Here is an 18,223-nt window from a genome sequence, read left to right as displayed (position 1 = left end):
TTATCATGCGCAATCAACTTCATGAGAAGATGGTGGTCGAGATGTATTTGAACATGTCCACAGTGGCGATTGGCTTTTCAAGATGAGTTTTTGATGCCTGCTAGCCACTTCTTCCTTTCTATTGCAGCTACCTCTTCAAAAAGTAATCCCAAAGCATAGCATAACATGTCATGCATTAACCAATCAATAGTATTATGAAAAAAAATTAATTACCAATAAAAAATGAGTATGAAAGTCGTTGGATAGCGGCATCCAAGGGCTGAATGGCTGGAGGGCGTCATTAGCGCCTCCACTTTTCAGTGATGAAACAGACAGGAGAAACATGGAAATGGGCTTTCCCTTTCCTGCCTAATTAATTACACATGACCAAAATCAGGGACTTGCTTTCTCCATTGACGAGGCATTTGTATTCAATGGTCGGGACCATCAACAAGCGCTGTGCAAGAGCTAGCGACTCAGATTTTTATTACTTGCATAGTGAGTTCATGTAGAACAAGAAATTGTTGTGAGTTTTTGATACATTCGGCATCATCGATGAGGTGCATCAATCTCAGGTTTCTATCGCAAATGGTCTTTCAGTTTTATAAAAGTTTTCATTTTCAAATCAAGCAACGTAGTCCTTAATTTTTGATGTACACATAATTTTTTTTGTTACAATTAATGTTATTTCTTGACAATATTTGAAGGGATAGTTTTCACCAAAATATAGCTTATCTGCCCAATAGACAATAAAAATTGGGTTTTTTTTCTTCTTCTAAACAATGTTATATACTCTCTATTTACGATTTCACATTGGAGTTCCATTAAGGAGAACAAATGACAAATTCTTAAAAAATAATAATAATAAGAAAGACCTTATTGAATACAAGACGTGAGATTATTTTGTCTTGGTATGTTGTATATTGAAAGAAAAGAAAAAATGACACATTTTGGTAAATATGTCGCATGACCAAACCAAAGATTTTATGAGTAAGGAGTGAAGTATTTTCCAATCTGGACAATATCTCCACGGCCATTGACCAGAAGAAAGAGGCGCCAATGCATGCCATTCTTGATAGTTATTCTTAAGAATTTAATCATAATTAATGTCGGTAAAGTGGTAGTTAGGACAGGAATATACACCAGTAATACATACTTGTATACTCAATGAACCAACGGCGGGAAGGTTTACCATCCCAAAATAAGGAAACTAAAAGGCTCACATCAAAAGGAACATGCTGAGTGAATTGTGGGTCAAGGTAACCCACTTAAAAGAACCCTAAATATTATTATTTTTTCAACAAAAACAAAGATTATTTTCCCTATTATATCTATTCGACTCCTATTACCAAATCTTGTTATTATCATGAGATGTAACACATGCAGCATAATCGAGCATTTTATTCCGTTAGGGATTTCAATTATTTATCATGTTGTATAAACCATCTATAACGTCAGTCAGTAATAAGTAGAAGAAAATATCAACTTAATTTCCTATGAGTTGCTTTCACTCTTTCCACTGCATCTTGTTTCTGTGTCCATAAAAGCAAAGCTACCCATTTTCTCAGCTCTTTCATGCTCCAAGTGAAGGGGACAAAACGTGCCATTTCATTGTGGGGCCCATCTTGGGCTCCCTAGTCATTTATCTGATGGTTACAATGTGTCTCAAGAACCAAGATCAGATGATAAGGGAGCTTCTGTGGGGCTTTCAATTTCCCTCTATAGATCATCAAACATCATAGTTAAACAATTCTATGCACATCTGTGGTCCTAGGGAGCTTCTGCTGGGCTTCAATTTCCCACCTTGGAGTTAACTGCGTTCACATTTGATTTCTTAGTGTAGCTACACCCTGCAGTTTCATCAAACAGTGATACTTCAAAGGTGCAACGGCACCAGCCTGTGTGCATAGTTCTACTACTGCTGGAGCATGCCCATAAAAGCCCCTCCCTTCGTTCAAAAGCACATGAGGATCCTGAAGCCGCCGCCGCCATACAATCTTTGGAGGCATAAGATCATCTACATTTGCCTTTCTCCAAAAGTGGGTTCCCTGCCAACTAAGCCTAGCCTTATGCCCAGATGGCCCTATATGAACTTCTGAACAATGGTTACAAACTTTTGCTGGATAAACCATCAACAACTTCTCCACACCATTTCTGAGAATTTCCCATGCCCTCAAAGTTCCACTGGCAATCATAAGAAGTTCATCAGATGGCAATGACTCAGCTCCATCAACACTAAAACAATCACTTTCCGGGTTCCAATTTGAATACCGATTTTCATCATTTGCCCCTGCTTGCCAGCATAGCTCGACAACTGCAGGAACACGTTCAAAGTCAAACCTCTGATGGTGCTTAATAACATCCTTGAACATGTGCTTCAGGTGAAATGCCTCTACTGGAGCAAGCACATCATTTAAACCACCAGTTATCCATTCATGAACGCGATTCTTGTCACGATGTTTGAAACCACAACAAGTCTGAATTAAGTGGCCTTTCTCGCCTATGTATACTTCTGGACAGAACCTGTAAAAGTAGGATATGGATGAAAAACGTTGGCCTTTCTTTTGAGTCACAGAAAATGTCCAGCAGATCAGGAGGGAGAATGGAGATCAATTAGATTAACTCTAATTTGGAAAACATAGCTAGTGCAGCTCTCAAAAATAGCACTTAGGGAGCTCAGGAACATGTAGATATAGTGGTCTAATTTTTCCGAGATGAAATACAGAACATAAACTCTGAATTTTCCATGAAAATAATTTCAGAAGACAGATCCAATAAAATTTGTATTAAAAAAGGGCTTAAGTATGTATTCCACTATTGATAGCTACAAAGTGACTCAATTATCCTAGATTTCATGGAATTTTCCTCATAACACAAGCCTAGAATTGAAAAAGAACACGCAGATCAAAGTCGATATTATTTCATGAAACATCTAATAGAAAAGTGAGGATTTCAATGCCAAATAGTTTAAGAATTAAAAGTAACATAAAAAATTAAAAATGGCAGATGGGGGATTTACTTGCAGGCCATAACTGGTAACACTTTGAGGAGAGTAGAGACACCTTGCATAATGAGCCTCCGGGAATTAAGGACCTCTTGGGCCACTGGAATCATGCCTGGTACTGGGTAATCCTTAGCCCGGTCTTGGATTCTCTTCTGAATCATAGGCTTTAGCTTCCTTAAGTCCATCTTATTTGAGCTAAAATACCTTGAAAAGGTGTACATAAATTTGCCATTGAAATTGGAACTCTCGCACAATTTCTTCCTCAGTGCCATAATTTCCTTTCGTGCCAAAACTTTTCAACCATATAAAATCACATCTGCTCCAGAAAGGGTAGACAAAAGCCAATGAGCCAAATGCAGAAAACACCACAACAAGTCATCCAAATCAAGTATTGACATATTCAGAGATGCTTTGGAACCAAACCCCTATTTCATATTTGGATGGTATAATGTGCAACACGTTACTTGCTTAGCACAGCAGTACAGAAAACAGACACAATAATTACCAAAGTAGAACTTTTTAATCGATTCATAACCACAGCTTCCATATAAAACCATCTTACTTTAGTTCTATACACAAAAATGCTCTTTAACTTTCCACTCATTATCATGAAAATGAAAACCACCATGACCCAATTATGTCTAGAAAGATTCCATAAACTTTAGGGAGCGTTTGTTATGCACTGGATTGGACAGGACTAGATTCAAGGACTGGCTTGGACTTAGTCTTGTCCTATGTTTGGTGGAGTGCTGGACTTTTAAAGGGGGACTAATGGGCAAAATAGTGCTATTTAGCACTGTTCTATGTTTGGTGCAATTTAGGACAGGATTATATTTCTAAACCATAAAAATAATTATTTTAAACATTAAATATATATTTTTTGTTCTTAAATATGTATTATAAAAAATTACAAACTAATATATAAATCCAAAACTAATTTAACTATGATCAACATCTTCAACCAATATAAAGTCAAAAGTCATCAAATACCAAAACATACGACATATTTGAGATAATGAAAGTGCAGATACACATGAAAGGTAGACTAGAAAAAGCAATATGCTTAAGCATATATCTAACTGAAGTACCTCACCCAATGTTTCACTTAGGCGCTTGCACTTCCCACGACCAAGAGCTGCCTCCTCCTCACTTTGCTGCAATTCTCAATCTCAATCTTTAAGGAATTTTAACAAATGAGAATTGCTGCAAGCTAAATAAATGCAAGCAAATAAAAAATTAGATTTAAAAATATATAAACACTAGACCCAGTTGACCAAAAAATACATATTTATCCTTTAATACAACCAACAAAGTTTGACAGAACACATCACCAAAAAATAATTAACAAATTTCTAACAGCAACAAAATTGTAGTTGGCTTTGTCACACAAATGCAGAAATTTTTTAACACAACAGATTGAAAGAAGGATAGGTCTAACAAGATAACTGTTAATTCTCCCAAATATCTTGTTTGGGATTATTCCTTGCAGCTTCTGCACAAAGCTAGATGAACACACTCCAAAACATTGTCACAAATGAAATGACATACACTTGTTAGATTGCACTTCAACCAATTAACCCAACCCAAACACTGAACCAACACCAATACAGAAAATCACTCATATTGATGTTTAGGTTCAATAGCTATTGTCTAAGATTATAAATTGTCAATTCAATTACTTCCTGCTCAATCTCCAATAATGTTCTCCCAAACAAACCCACATATAGTAAGCCCCAAAATTTCTATCCCATCATGTTCATGCACACATAAAAAAATTCGAACCAAGAAAAAACAGAAACTGGTTAGATTTGAAATCTGAAATCTGAAATACTAACGAAGTTGAAGACGAAGAACCTACTTAGATTTGGCTTCCAGCCAGATAGGTTGAAGCTGAAGAAGAAGACGATGACGTTGAAGCTAAACCCTCTTGATCGAAGACGAAGCAGACGACGACGACAGACGTTGAGCTCGCTCGCGCGTGTTTTCAAGTTTTTGGGCTTAGCTTAATTAAGCCCTTCATTTAAGTGGGCTAAAATATGCCCAGTTAATGAGCTACGAATGCTACCTAGTCCAAGTCTTAATCTTAATTAAGACATTGTTTGGCCCAAGACAGGATTAGGCTTCCGGCCTTTAAATTACAAGGGACAAAAAGGGAAACCCATTTTCTCAAGTTTATCAAATAACAAACTTTATACGTTAATAATTCACATAAATCAAAGAAAATGAGAAAGGCATTAGATTTAAGTTTGCAATCAATCAAACATAACCAATAAAATAAACAGCATATCCCAAAAAACAGTAACAAAGACGAAACGAATAAGTACATCAATGCAAAGACTTGAATCCAAGCAAGCGATGAGAAATAGGAAGATCGGGGGAGAAGGTGGGAAATTAGGAAAAGGTTTTGGCTTGTCCAATTCTCAAATTTTAAACATTTTGCTTGTTTCGTTAGGTATTTTACTTGGTCTGCGAGTAACTTGAACTCGCGCTATTATGAGATGTGCACATATGGTGGAATTTGTTGGGAAATACCAAAATGGGAGCAGGTCTTGTGCATCTTTGTTTCTTTATATTAACCCCTAGATCGAAATCGCATTCCATAACATAGCATGGCAAAAGTTATAGCCTTACAGAAAACAGTAAATTATTGAGCAAACAAAACAAGTAAAGTCCTAGTTTCAGTTTGTTACAACTTTATCAATCTTGTAGGAACAAAATTTGCTCCTAAGCTCTGCACCAATCATCTATGAACCAAAAAAAAAATGCAAGAACTAAGAAATGTAACTTAGAAGTGCACACAGACGGCTGCGGCCGCCTACTAGAAATCTTAAATTTGAAGCATTTGTCTAGTTTTCTTTGAAATTAATTTGAAGTACTAAAGATGAAGCTTGTCAATTGTTTTTAAGATGGAAAATATGGTAGTTAACCACAATGCAATGCATGAATAGACGTAAAACATTAATTTCTCCAAATTTAATAATTTTATACACTCAAAACTTTTGAACGAAGAAATGTTCAAAAGCTTCAAATTGCAACAAGAATTATAAATAAAATAAAATAAAATAAAAACCTCCATTTAGGGGCTTAGGGGGGAGTATCGTATCCGATGGATCCATTCTCTAGTAATAATACTGATATTGCTTCTACTGTGATCGTCATAAGCTTTTCTCGAATCAAGAGCCAGCTATCCTAAGCCTTTACTCATGCCTCAAGCGTTTGATATTGGAATAATTTGGTTGTGACTTAATAAATCAATTGGTACAATTAATAATCAGAACTATATTAAAATAAGATGTCTAAGTTTTGAACTTTTAAGGATTCAATTATACTCTTTAAATGCATGACTAATCTAATCAAGAAACATTAATCACCCAAGATCATTGGATGCACTGCAACTTTTTATTTTGTTTTTATTTTTATTCAACTGAAGTTCAAAGAGGAGATTAAGTTTTCTAAACCACTTCAACTACAAACTCCTTGCAATACATTGCAACACTGATGAATAAGTGAATGATAATAATTGGAAAAGCTGCAAATAATCCCCTCATTTCTTATGATAGACCTAATATGCTTCTACATGTAGGATCTGGATATGTATGAGTTCGTGTTTCAATATTTAGATATGAAGATTGGGATTTGGGCATGAATTAGCAATTTAGGGCTCACGCTCAAGGTTCAAAGTTTAGAGTTTAGGATTTGTGATTCAGAGATTTAAGGATTAGATTCCAGTTCCAAACCAAAAATAAAAGCTAAAACAATGCCGACAAAAGGAAAGTCAACCGTCACTAATCTTCTTCTGAGACATGACATAGAGAGCACCACCTAGTTACTTTAGGGTTTCAACGTACCAATGAGCAGTGAATCTACCATGACCATAGATAGTATATCACAGTTCTATTCTAAAAAAGTTTGCCATTTTTATTATTATAAAAATATTGATTGTATTCTATGTTTTTAAAAGAAAAAATTGTTTTATGAGTATGATCTAAGGCACACTTCTCCTTACCTGAGCCCCTTCAATTTTATGTTCAGTCAACTTCATGAAAAGATGGTGGTGGAGATTTATTTGAACATGTCCACAATGGAGATTGGCTTTTCCAGTTGAGTGAAAGAACAAGTAAAGTTTTTGATGGCTATATACTATCCACTTCTTCCTTTCTATTGAGACTACCCCTTCAAAAGTCCAATAAAAATTAGTAAAATACATTTGAAAAAGAGAAGTACTTAGTCCTAAAGCAAAGGAATAAACTAACAAATATTCCAAACGAAAGCAACACACATGTCAATGTCATGCATTTTCCAATCATCTCAACTCAAATCAAATATTACAAGAGAAAAAAAAAAAGATATCAAATAATTGGAGCCGATTTGTTTAGCGGCATCCAAGGGCTGAATGGCGGAAGGGCGTCATCAGCGCCTCCACTTTTCAGTGATGAAATGGACAAAAGAGAAACATGGAAATGGAATATGGGGAATTTCAATAAAGTGGGCCTTATTTTTGCACTCTTTTTTGGTTTTGGTTATGGCTTTCCCTTTCCTGCCTAATTAATTACACATGACCCAAAATCAGGGACTTGCTTTCCCCATTGACGAGGCATTTGTACTCGATGGTCGGGACCATCAACAACCACTGTGCAGCTAGTTGCTAAAATATGAGAATTATGAGAGGATATTTGTTTGTGGGAATTTTCTGGGTTCTGTTTTATCTATTGCCGTACTCACTTGGTATAAGAGTCAGGTTTTCTTGTGATCTGTACTTGCGTTCTCTTTGAAATTAAAATACTCTCCTCCCCTCCTCTTCAAAGGGGAAAGGGGGAGTGCAAAAGATATGTTTCTCTTTCTTATGGAGATATTGCCTATTTCTTAACTCCGACGACCCATTCCCTTCAAGGAGAGAGGATGATTAAAGAGAAGTTATGTTTGCGTGAATGAGCCAAAGTTGATATGGAAGAATTTGTCGTTGTCGTTTTCTGATGTTGTTGCTATTACTGTTTCTGCTACTACCGTCGTTAACGTTGCCTTTGCTTGCTTCGCTTTCAGTTGATGCGGTCATTATCGTTGCTATTGATGTGGTCGTGCCCTTTGCCTTTGCTTTGCCTTTATTTGCCCTTACTTTAATTTTGCCTTGCCTTACCCTATTTTTAGGAAACCTTGCATTTGCCGTGCTCACAAGGTTTCTGTATTGTGCCTTATCTATTGTTGTGCTCACAGGGTATCTGTATTATGCCTTACCTACTGTCGTGCTTACAGGATTTCGTGTTCTATTTTATCTACTGTCGTACTCATATGGTATCAGAGCGGGTTGATTGATTGAACTTAAATTGGGCCTCTACCCTTACCCAATATGTGGTGTTCACATGTTGGGCTTGAATGTTTACCCATACCCTTTACCCAATACGTGGTGCTCACGTGTTAAGTTTGAATGATTGACTTCGTTGTGGATTTGGCTCTATGTGTGGCCCACTATGTGATGGTCACACGTGAGGGGGTGTGTTAAAGAATATGAGTCATACATCAGAAACTTGACTAAATAAAATACAAAATATAATGAATGATTCTACTACTAATAATACCAAGGTCTATTGTGATAAAACCCCATACCTACTAGGCTTTGTAGGTGGTTAAGTTGGGAACAATATCGGTGTTGTTAATAGTGGGCCACCACTGACCCGTCTCTCTTAATTTAACACTAGTAACTCATATTTTTACTGGTATTTCAGTGAGTTTATTGTTTTTGACTCATTTAAATCATAAAAGGTTTCCATGACAAATGTTATATGAATTTTATAAAAATCGGTTCTCAACAATCTCATATGCTCTCTATTTACGATTTCACATTGTGATTTCATTACACATAATAAATGATTTTATTGAATAAAAGACATGAGATTATTTGTCTCATTGGTAAGTATGTTGTATTTTGATGAAATGTGATGACAGACACCAACATTGATTGATTTAAAAGTTTAAAACTAATCGGACACCATTCCTATTAGAAACCACGTTATAAAACATGCACTAGTGTTAATATCTAACTTGGATAAAAACCACACCAACGTATAAACCAAAGAAAAACCACACCAACGTGATGTGACAACACTCAACGAATTTTCAGACACGACAGTCAAAACGATTCTATCTATAATTCACGGGCATTGGCCAGAAGAAGAGAGGCGCCAATGCATGCTATGCATGATAATTATGCTTAAGAATTTAATCATAACTAATGTTGGTAAAGTGGTAGTTGGGAGCGTTGATGATGGGATAGGAGAATTCCTTTAGCTGCAATTACATTGATGTTTCCGAAAATCAGGAATATACAAATTCGGTAATCCATACTTTAATGGACCAACGGCGGGAAGGTTTACCATCCCAAAATAAGGAAAAATTAAAAAGGCTCAAAGCAAAAGGTTAACGTGCGGAGTGAATGGTGGGTCAAGGTAGCCCACTTAAAATACACCTTAAATATGTAAAAGACATATTAGTATAGTGATTTGGAGCAAATATTCTCTTCATGGAAGGTCTTGAGTTCAAATCCTAGTATTTGTATAGTGTGAGTGAGCTTAGTATGTTATCGCTCATTTCACTAGAAAATATCTTTTTTTTAAAAACCCTAAATATTATTATTTTTTCAATAAAAACAAAGATAAGATATATAGGTATAAATTTTGTTCCTATTTTTTCAACAAAAACAAAGATAAGATATATAGGTACAATGTTTGTATGTACTGATTATCTCCTTCAAGAGTTGAACTCAATTCCTCAATCTTTCCCCTTATTATATCTATTCAACTCCTATTATCATTTTTATATATAAAGAATATAAGTGATAGTCTAAACTACAAGGAGAGAGAGATGTCACACACACACATGGGGGTTCGAACTGAAAAGAGAGCGATAGTTTAAACTACAAGGAGAGAGATAGTCTAAACTACAAGGAGAGAGAGGTTTCACACACACACATGGGGGTTCGGACTGAAAAGAGAGCGATAGTCTAAACTACAAGGAGAGAGATAGTCTAAACTACAAGATGTCATGAGGATTCGAACTGAAACCATTGATCTGTAAATCAATGCATTTTTTCATTAAGCTTGACCTTGTAGGCCCTTGTTGGCCCTATTATGAAATTTTGATATTATCATGAGATGTAACATATGCATGCATATGCCACCTATAATTATGAAATCACCATGATAATAACTTCATGTTCAAACTTAGAAAGAGAAAAACGCAAGTAGCCTAATCCATCATATTAGCATGGCAGGTAGTCCAATTAAACATCGATAAATTAAGGTGTAAAGTGGGGTTTGTTTTCTTGGGTGGAGGAAAAAGAAAGAAAACGAAAAGAAGCTTGTGATTCCATAAGAGGTTCAAGATTAATCTCAAGTTCAAAAATTATTTTAAAAACAAACTATGGTTTAATAGTATTGTAGTCAAACAATATGGGGTAAAATATTTTATGATATATTTCCATTCTCCAAAATGAGATATTTATAAAACAAGTGTGTAAACCCTAATATGGTTATACAAGAAAACAAATAAAATCATAATAGAATAGGAAATAAATCTCCTAATCAAATTAAGATCTCACCAACATTCTCCCTCAATTGGAGCAAAGATGTCATGCATACTCAAACACATCATGTGAAGTCCTGAAATCAAGAACACGGCTACAAGTACTATTAATCAAATAAGGCAGTAAACATAACAACATGTCCCCAAAAATGATGGGGAATAAATATATCCAATATGAGTGAGCGGGCAACTTCAAGCAATTGTCGGTTCTTCCTTCCAGACACACCATTTTATTAGGGGAAGGAGGGAATGGGGGGTTAAAATGGGTTGTCGTTTGGTGAATAATACATTGAGCACGGAAGAAACACGTCAAATTATTATTCACATATTTTCCTCCGTGATCAATCTGGAATACTTTGAGCCTAGTTTGAAAATGAGAAGACACCATAGTACAAAGCTCTAGAAGGACGGAAGCAACATCATTTTTAGTTTTCAGCAAGAAAACCCAAGTGAGCCGGGTACAATTATCAATAAATGTGATGAATCAACGGAATTCGTTCGAAATAACGCGAGCTGAACTCCACACATTAGAATTTACTAAATAGGTTTTGCAGCTTTACGGTCACTTAATGGAAAAATAGTGCGATGACTCTTGGCCAAAATACATGTCTCACACTTAAAACTGGACTCATCACAAGGGCGGAATAAAGATGGAAACATATGCTTAAGGTAGCCAAACAACTGATGTCCCAAGCGACGATGCCATAACCAAATTTTTTGTTTGTCTTTGACACTGCAACTTTGAACAATATTAATGACACAATCACAAACTGATGCAACAAGCAATGTTAAATATAACCCTCATATCTGTTTACCATGCCTAATCTTTTCGTGAGTCTTGAGATTCTAGAAAGAGCAATGTATAGGATAAAAAGTAGCAAAAGCATTAAAGTGTATCAAATAATTGACCAACTGATAACAAGTTACAAGTGATATTAGAAACTACTAATGTACGTGATAAGGACATAGTGGGAGTGAGATAGATTGTGCTCTCACTAGAATTAGAGAGGGCAAGTCATTAACACTAGTTATGTATGGGTCACAAGTTTTACTAGACAACTTATCAAACAATTTAGCATTGTAAGTCATATGATCAATAACACCAGTGCCAATTATTCAAGTATTGGAGCCAGTACCTGGGATAGAGTCAGAAACACACAAGTTTGCACCAGCAACATCACCAACATTTAAATTACCACCCATAATTCCAGTGGCAGATCACCACATAGTACACAACAGAACATAATAGAGGCACACCACACAACACGCAGAGGCACAAACACGGCAGATGCACGAATCCAAGACGACACGAACATAGTAGAGGCACAAACATGACAACAAACACACAAACCCAATAAGGCACACACGAAAAAGGTAGAAACAAAATATAGGGTTAGAACACAGGTGGACACAACACATAGGTCACCAGAAAGTAGGCTCTGATACAAAGTCAAATAATATTGGGTAAAATATTTTCTGATATATTTCCATTCTAAAAGGAAGTATTTATAAAATAAATGTGTAAACCCTAGTAGGGTTATATAAGCAAACAAATAAAATCCTAATTACATGAGATTTGTATAAAAGAGAAAAAAATAAAATCTCAATAGAATAGGAAATAAATCTCCTAATCAAACTAGGATGTCGCCAACAATTTTTTTTTTCTTCACAATGTTTTTGAATTTCTCGCCCCCTGATTACAAAATAAAGAATGAAAAAAAAAAAGGTAAGCCAGTTCAACTGGATTTAATTCTCCATGAGCTGCCTTTTTATTCTTCAATTTCCTAAATTAGAGAGAGAGAGAAAAAAAAACAAAAGAAAACTAACTAGAAGAATGAGGCAAGAACAAAAGCCAGAATTTGCGGCATGGTGGGTGACTGGCCTTCCCTGCCCCTATTTAAAGGCATCTCACAGGACACAAAGTCATGAACCAATTGAAATTCACACATTGCTTTATTGGTCCTTAATTTTCTAAATTTAGAACAATTAAGTAGCAATGGCAATGAGAAGCAGGGGAGCACTTTTAAGCCTTTTGATTTTCCTCTCTGTCTTTGTCTTGAACACTGTCCAAGTCCAAGGCAATCCAAACTACAGAGATGCCCTTGCAAAGTCCATACTCTTCTTTCAGGGACAGAGGTCAGGGAGGCTCCCCTCCGGCGCAGCCCAACAAATGACCTGGAGGTCCAATTCCGGGCTTTCTGATGGTCTTCAGTCACATGTAATATATATAAGCTACTTACTTCCTGCATGTCATCATTTTTAATTTATTTTTCTTTATTAAGTTCATTATGCATACTTAATCTCTGAGTTATTTATGAATGCATTAGCTCTCATGCAAACCCATTTGCACTGCAAACAATATGGTCTCTGTAATCCGTTCTTGCTAATTTTCTTAATAAGTTCTGGAGGGAGAGGGTGTGATGCTACCGCCGCCACCGGTAAGAAATCCAAGCGTGGTCAAAAGTTGGGAGGAGGTCAAAATGATTTCTTAAAAGGAAAGGAAATAAATAAATAAAAAGAGTTGGTTTGGGTCCTTCTGCATCTGTTTGTATATTTTTACTAGCATGAACCTTCATCTCATGTTTTTACCTGCATGAAATAACTTTTGTTTCAATTTTGCAGGTGGACTTAACTGGAGGATACTATGATGCTGGAGACAATGTCAAATTTAACTTCCCAATGGCCTTCACCACCACAATGCTATCATGGGGCACGCTTGAATATGGCAAGCGCATGGGCCCCCAATTATCAGATGCCCGGGCTGCAATCCGATGGGCCACGGACTACCTTTTAAAGTGCGCTCGAGTCACTCCCGGCAGGCTCTACGTTGGAGTTGGTGACCCCAATGTAGACCACAAGTGCTGGGAGAGGCCTGAAGACATGGACACGGTTCGATCCGTGTATTCGGTCTCACAAAGCAATCCGGGCTCGGATGTTGCTGGAGAGACGGCCGCTGCATTAGCGGCTGCTTCTATGGTTTTTCGAAAGGTTGACCCAAAATATTCCAAGTTGCTGCTGAGCACGGCCAAGGAAGTGATGCAATTTGCGATGCGGTACCAAGGGTCTTACAGTGATTCCCTTGGATCTGCAGTCTGTCCATTTTATTGCTCATATTCTGGATATAAGGTATGTTGTTGCTAATAATTTCTACGTGTATCAATTTTAAGAAGGAAAGTGGAAAATATAAATGTTAACGACTGAGCTCTCCAATTTGGTGCCAAATTTCAGGATGAGCTTTTGTGGGGAGCTGCATGGCTTCTTAGAGCAACAAATGATGTTTATTACTTCAATTTTCTGAAATCCTTGGGAGCTAGTGATTCAACAGACATCTTCAGCTGGGACAACAAATTTGCTGGTGCTTATGTTCTATTGTCAAGGGTAAATTTGCAGGCCTATATCCTTTTTCTTTTTCATTAATTATAAATTTATTCAATATTGGAGTCTGGTTTACTTTTCAGAGGGCATTGTTGAGCAACGACAACAACTTTGAGCCATTTAGACAAGAAGCTGAGCAATTTATGTGCCGGATTTTTCCAAACTCACCCTCTTCAAGTACACAATATACACAAGGAGGGCTCATGTACAAGCTGCCTGGAAGTAACCTCCAATATGTAACCTCAATAACATTCTTGCTTACCACCTACTCAAAGTACATGGCTGCTAGGAAGCAAACATTTAACTGCGGCAGCCTCGTTGTCACTCCGAGAGCCTTAAAAATCCTGGCCAAACAGCAGGTATATCACTTAATTTGAATCTATACCACTTCACAGTCTGACAACATAAGTATATGTTTATGATTTATAGATGACTGATTTGAATTGAAATTTTAGGTGGACTACATATTAGGGGTAAACCCTCTGAAGATGTCGTACATGGTAGGGTATGGGCCCTATTTTCCCAAGAGAATTACACCACAGAGGATCTTCATTGCCTTCAAAGGCAAGCCATCCACAGAACATGGGTTGTGATGGTGGTTTCCAACCATTCTTTTATTCAGCAAACCCAAATCCTAACATCTTGGTTGGAGCCATTGTGGGAGGTCCAAATCAGAATGATGGGTTCCCAGATGACCGCAGCGACTATAGTCATTCAGAACCTGCAACCTACATAAATGGTGCTATTGTTGGACCCTTGGCATACTTTGCCGGGAGCTACAGAAGTTGATTGGATTGGAGACACCTCAAAACTCAGATAGGAGTGGGTTATATTGTAGATACTTATCTCTGATTATCCCAACCATAAAATGGATGGGATATTTATTTTCTCTGTGTTTTCTTTTTTAGTATGATTTGGTAAGTAGATGACTGTAGGCTCACAAAGAGCAGGTTATGAGTCAAAAATGAAAGCTTTTGGATTTTCATGTGTGGTCCAAGAGTTAGAATTACAACGTTGCATAATGCATAGGAAAGAAAGGGAAGATCACATCACGCTACCACTTTTAAGAGACTGTTTTCAAATTTTAGAAAGAAGGAAAATGGTTGTAAAACGAGTCCAATATTTTGTTAGAGCTCAGTTCATTTCTCTGTAAATTGAGCTCGAAGCAGCAGAAAACGAGTCAAACTCAAACTCGAACTGTATCGAGGTTTGACAAACCTTACAAATCACAGGCAAATAAATACCCGAGTATGAATTTCAAAAGTGAAGGAAAGTATTTCTCTTTCCTAAACAAACAAGTACATTTTAGTGTTTTTTTTGGCTAAACCCTGAAACAACCATTTCCAACAAACTATATAAACATATCACTGGGCACAGCCATAAGCTTCATGGGTCCTTCAAACAAGATACTGGAACCCGAATCTGATGCTGTTATCCTTCTCTAACTCCCGATCAAACTCCCGGCGGCAATACATCCACCTCTTCACGCCCAATACTCCTTCTGCCACCCTTTAGGATTGCCATCCTCACCACCATAGGGTACGAGTTAATTAGGACGATATAGTTTTGATTAGCCAATTAGGAAGAACTGATTTATAGGTTGTGCATCTCGCTTGCTAGTTGAAACTTGTGGGATTTGGGAAAAGGATACCAATCCACAATTAAATCATGGTTTTTCCCTCTCCTCCATATTGACGGGGCATCTTAATGTTTTATCAACTTCTTTATTGACGGGTCAGATTAACAAAAAGGATGAATTGGATCTCTTGGGAGGATGAAGACCAGTTCTTTTAATTTTTAAATTCTTTGTTTTCCAAGTAACATAAGAAACCATCACGGAGAACCTGCACCACATCAAGTTCAATATAACATACATGTTCAGTACTTACTCTCCCTGTCATGCGCATAACCACAAAGTACTTTTAAGGCATCCACAAAATTTCTGCTTTTAATTTTCAACTTCTGTTCAAGGGTTTGAAGAAACATTTGAAAGAGAGAAAAAAGAGGCGAATCATCTTTTTCTTTATTGGCTGTGAATTTGAAGAAATACTAGCCCACAGCCAATAAACCGAACAAAATTACTTTTTCAACTTTTCAAAATCCAAAGCTTGCAACAGCAATTTTGAGACCATTAATACACCAATGGAACAAAATTATTTGGGATCACTGAATTGACAAGGAAATTGTCGATGTTTTGGTTTAGGGAAATTTAGAGGGGCACTTCATGTCGTGTTCCTCCCATGCGTAGGAATGAGTGACATACATTGTCCAGTTAAGAAATACCATGTGTTATACAATCTATAAATTAAAGCTAAAAACTTAAAATACGTGATATCTTTCAACTCATAGATACCCTGCAACTTCACTTGACATTATCTTATTTCTACTAACAGATTTCCAAAAATACCAAAATAAAAAGAAAACACTTGTCACTGTCTCAGCAGTTACCCTGCCTCATCATGTGCTGATCACATAACCATTTATATGAGAGGAGCATTGTATGTGAAAATATATCTCTCATAGTGTGAGGTAAGTGTGCACATATCATACACGTGCAGAAGACATGCTCTACCATTCTACTTAATCATATCCTGATAAGGAAGAAATTCATGCGCACATAATACTGAGAAACTAAAGAAACGTTTGATCAATCTTGCAGTACAAATCAGATTTGGTGTGCAAATGCAAAACCTTAATACCAAATCATATCTTGATAAAGAAGAAATGCATGTGCACACCAAATCAGATTTTTACCGCATGCAATTCCTTGATCAATCTTCAATGAGCACAAGAGAGCACCAACATTGCATTTGTATACACCAACAAACCACATATCTAGATGACATTATGTAACATGTAGGAATTGATTATTATCACATCTGTTAATATACCACTAATACACACATCACCTGTCACACAATGTGGTCAGGTAATGTGGTCCCAAAATTTGATCTATTTAGCAGTACTCAAAGGGAAGAAGGCATTTCTATATTTGAATGAGCATGAAATTCATATTCATACAATAAAAACCCAAGAAAATCTCAATCAAAGCTCCGCCTGAAGAAGCCAAAAGTTAAAAAAATAAATAGACCAAGCAAAGTAAGATAGTCCACTAAATGAAAATAAAACAGGAAAGGGCACATGTGATGCTCCTTTCATATTCAATGAGCAATGCTGATAAAGTGTATGTAGTCTTGATCGAAGAAATATAGAACTATATTACAAGACTAACACAATTAATTAAAAAGGAGATTGCATTAAGTTAAACATTCAATGTAACAAATGAAATGACAGTATATCTTAAAACATAAATAAACCCTGAATAGGGTAATATCAAACACAGTCTAGACTTGATCACAAATGACCAAATCAAACCACCATGATCCAAACAAAAGTTTGACCAATGCAATTAACATTGCAACGTTCTACACCCATTATTTCAACACCTCTTCGCTCTTTATCCTTTAATAAATGAACCCAAAGTTCGACTGTTTTTAACTTAAAAATCTACCTCTCGACTCTTGGGACTGTCCCCTTTGACATACATATGTAACAACACACATAGAGCATGTATTAGAGCCTGGATTTTCTATTGTACGTTGTTTTAGGCTTTATGTAATTATTGTTTCCAAAAACAATGTAGTTGATATATAAGATAAAAAACGAATCCTATTTAACCAGGAAGCCCCTTCTAGACCTAGAGGCTTGGTGTTTCATTAATTACATAATTTCAAAAATAGAGCTTCTCATAACCAATAACCTCTAGACCCACTACCACAACAGCATCAAGAAGCTTACAATGCAGCCCACTCAAAATAGTGGAGCAACTTTTAACCAAAATGCTGCATCCATACTAGCCTCCATATTAGACCATATTAATAGTCAAAATAATGACAATGGAAATTCAACTCCTCTAAGTCATACATATCACTTTACGCTTCTAGAAGAATAAACCATTTCAACTTGGACTTAGGTAGTGGATGGAGAATGCTAAGTTCAAACCGACAACTTGTAACTGCTTTGCATAGCACAAAACTAATCTCATTGAGTTGTTACACAGCTATGGAGAAAATATAAACTAACAAAAGAACACAATATGGGATCACTGCATGCACATATTGGGCATACATGCATATAGAGAGAGCGTATATAAGCACAACAAATAAAGTGTACCAGTCTCATGATTTCAATGGAACTCCATCAAGCTTTGCTTTAAATGTCCACAATTACATACAAGAAATCAGAACAAAAATGAAAAACATTAAAATTATGATTAAAAAAAAGACATAA

The 18,223-nt window shown here is 36.4% G+C and overlaps 2 protein-coding genes across 5 annotated transcripts; one reads left to right on the top strand and one right to left on the bottom strand.

Moving 5' to 3' along the window:
* Positions 1-1,360: 1,360 nt before the first annotated feature.
* LOC103336478 (APO protein 4, mitochondrial-like) lies at positions 1,361-5,003 on the bottom strand. 4 transcript variants are annotated; one of them, XM_008239523.3, is made up of 4 exons: positions 4,842-5,003; positions 4,072-4,193; positions 2,999-3,299; positions 1,361-2,502 (listed from the first exon to the last, which is right to left on the bottom strand). In XM_008239523.3, the coding sequence occupies exons 3-4, from the start codon at positions 3,253-3,255 to the stop codon at positions 1,800-1,802; spliced, it is 960 nt and encodes a 319-aa protein (XP_008237745.2). In that variant the 5' UTR covers positions 3,256-3,299; positions 4,072-4,193; positions 4,842-5,003; the 3' UTR covers positions 1,361-1,799. The 4 variants fall into 4 exon arrangements, with proteins under 4 accessions (XP_008237745.2, XP_016650650.2, XP_088910032.1 ...); XM_016795164.2 differs by having other exon boundaries at positions 4,077-4,193; XM_089053906.1 differs by having other exon boundaries at positions 4,077-4,193; positions 4,819-4,958.
* Positions 5,004-12,475: 7,472 nt separating this feature from the next.
* Positions 12,476-14,918, top strand: LOC103336476 (endoglucanase 9). The gene is given in 6 exon segments (XM_008239522.3): positions 12,476-12,776; positions 13,181-13,684; positions 13,787-13,936; positions 14,017-14,292; positions 14,389-14,466; positions 14,468-14,918. Coding segments are annotated over 6 exon segments (1,485 nt in total). The 5' UTR covers positions 12,476-12,554; the 3' UTR covers positions 14,723-14,918.
* The last annotated feature ends 3,305 nt before the right edge of the window (positions 14,919-18,223 follow it).

The sequence above is a fragment of the Prunus mume genome, linkage group LG6 (genome assembly GCF_029339155.1).
Source record: "Prunus mume cultivar Tortuosa linkage group LG6, ASM2933915v1, whole genome shotgun sequence".
In the NCBI taxonomy this organism is placed as follows: Eukaryota; Viridiplantae; Streptophyta; class Magnoliopsida; order Rosales; family Rosaceae; genus Prunus; species Prunus mume.
This window is presented reverse-complemented; position numbering and strand designations above follow the sequence as displayed.

What these genes read in the sequence shown, in the direction of transcription:
- LOC103336478 (XM_008239523.3), bottom strand. Translation starts at nt 3,255, where the DNA reads ATGGCACTGAGGAAGAAATTGTGCGAGAGTTCCAATTTCAATGGCAAA. An exon ending in TTACCAGTTATGGCCTGCAA is followed by an intron (nt 2,503 to 2,998) that starts GTAAATCCCCCA and finishes CTACTTTTACAG; the next exon opens with GTTCTGTCCAGAAGTATACA.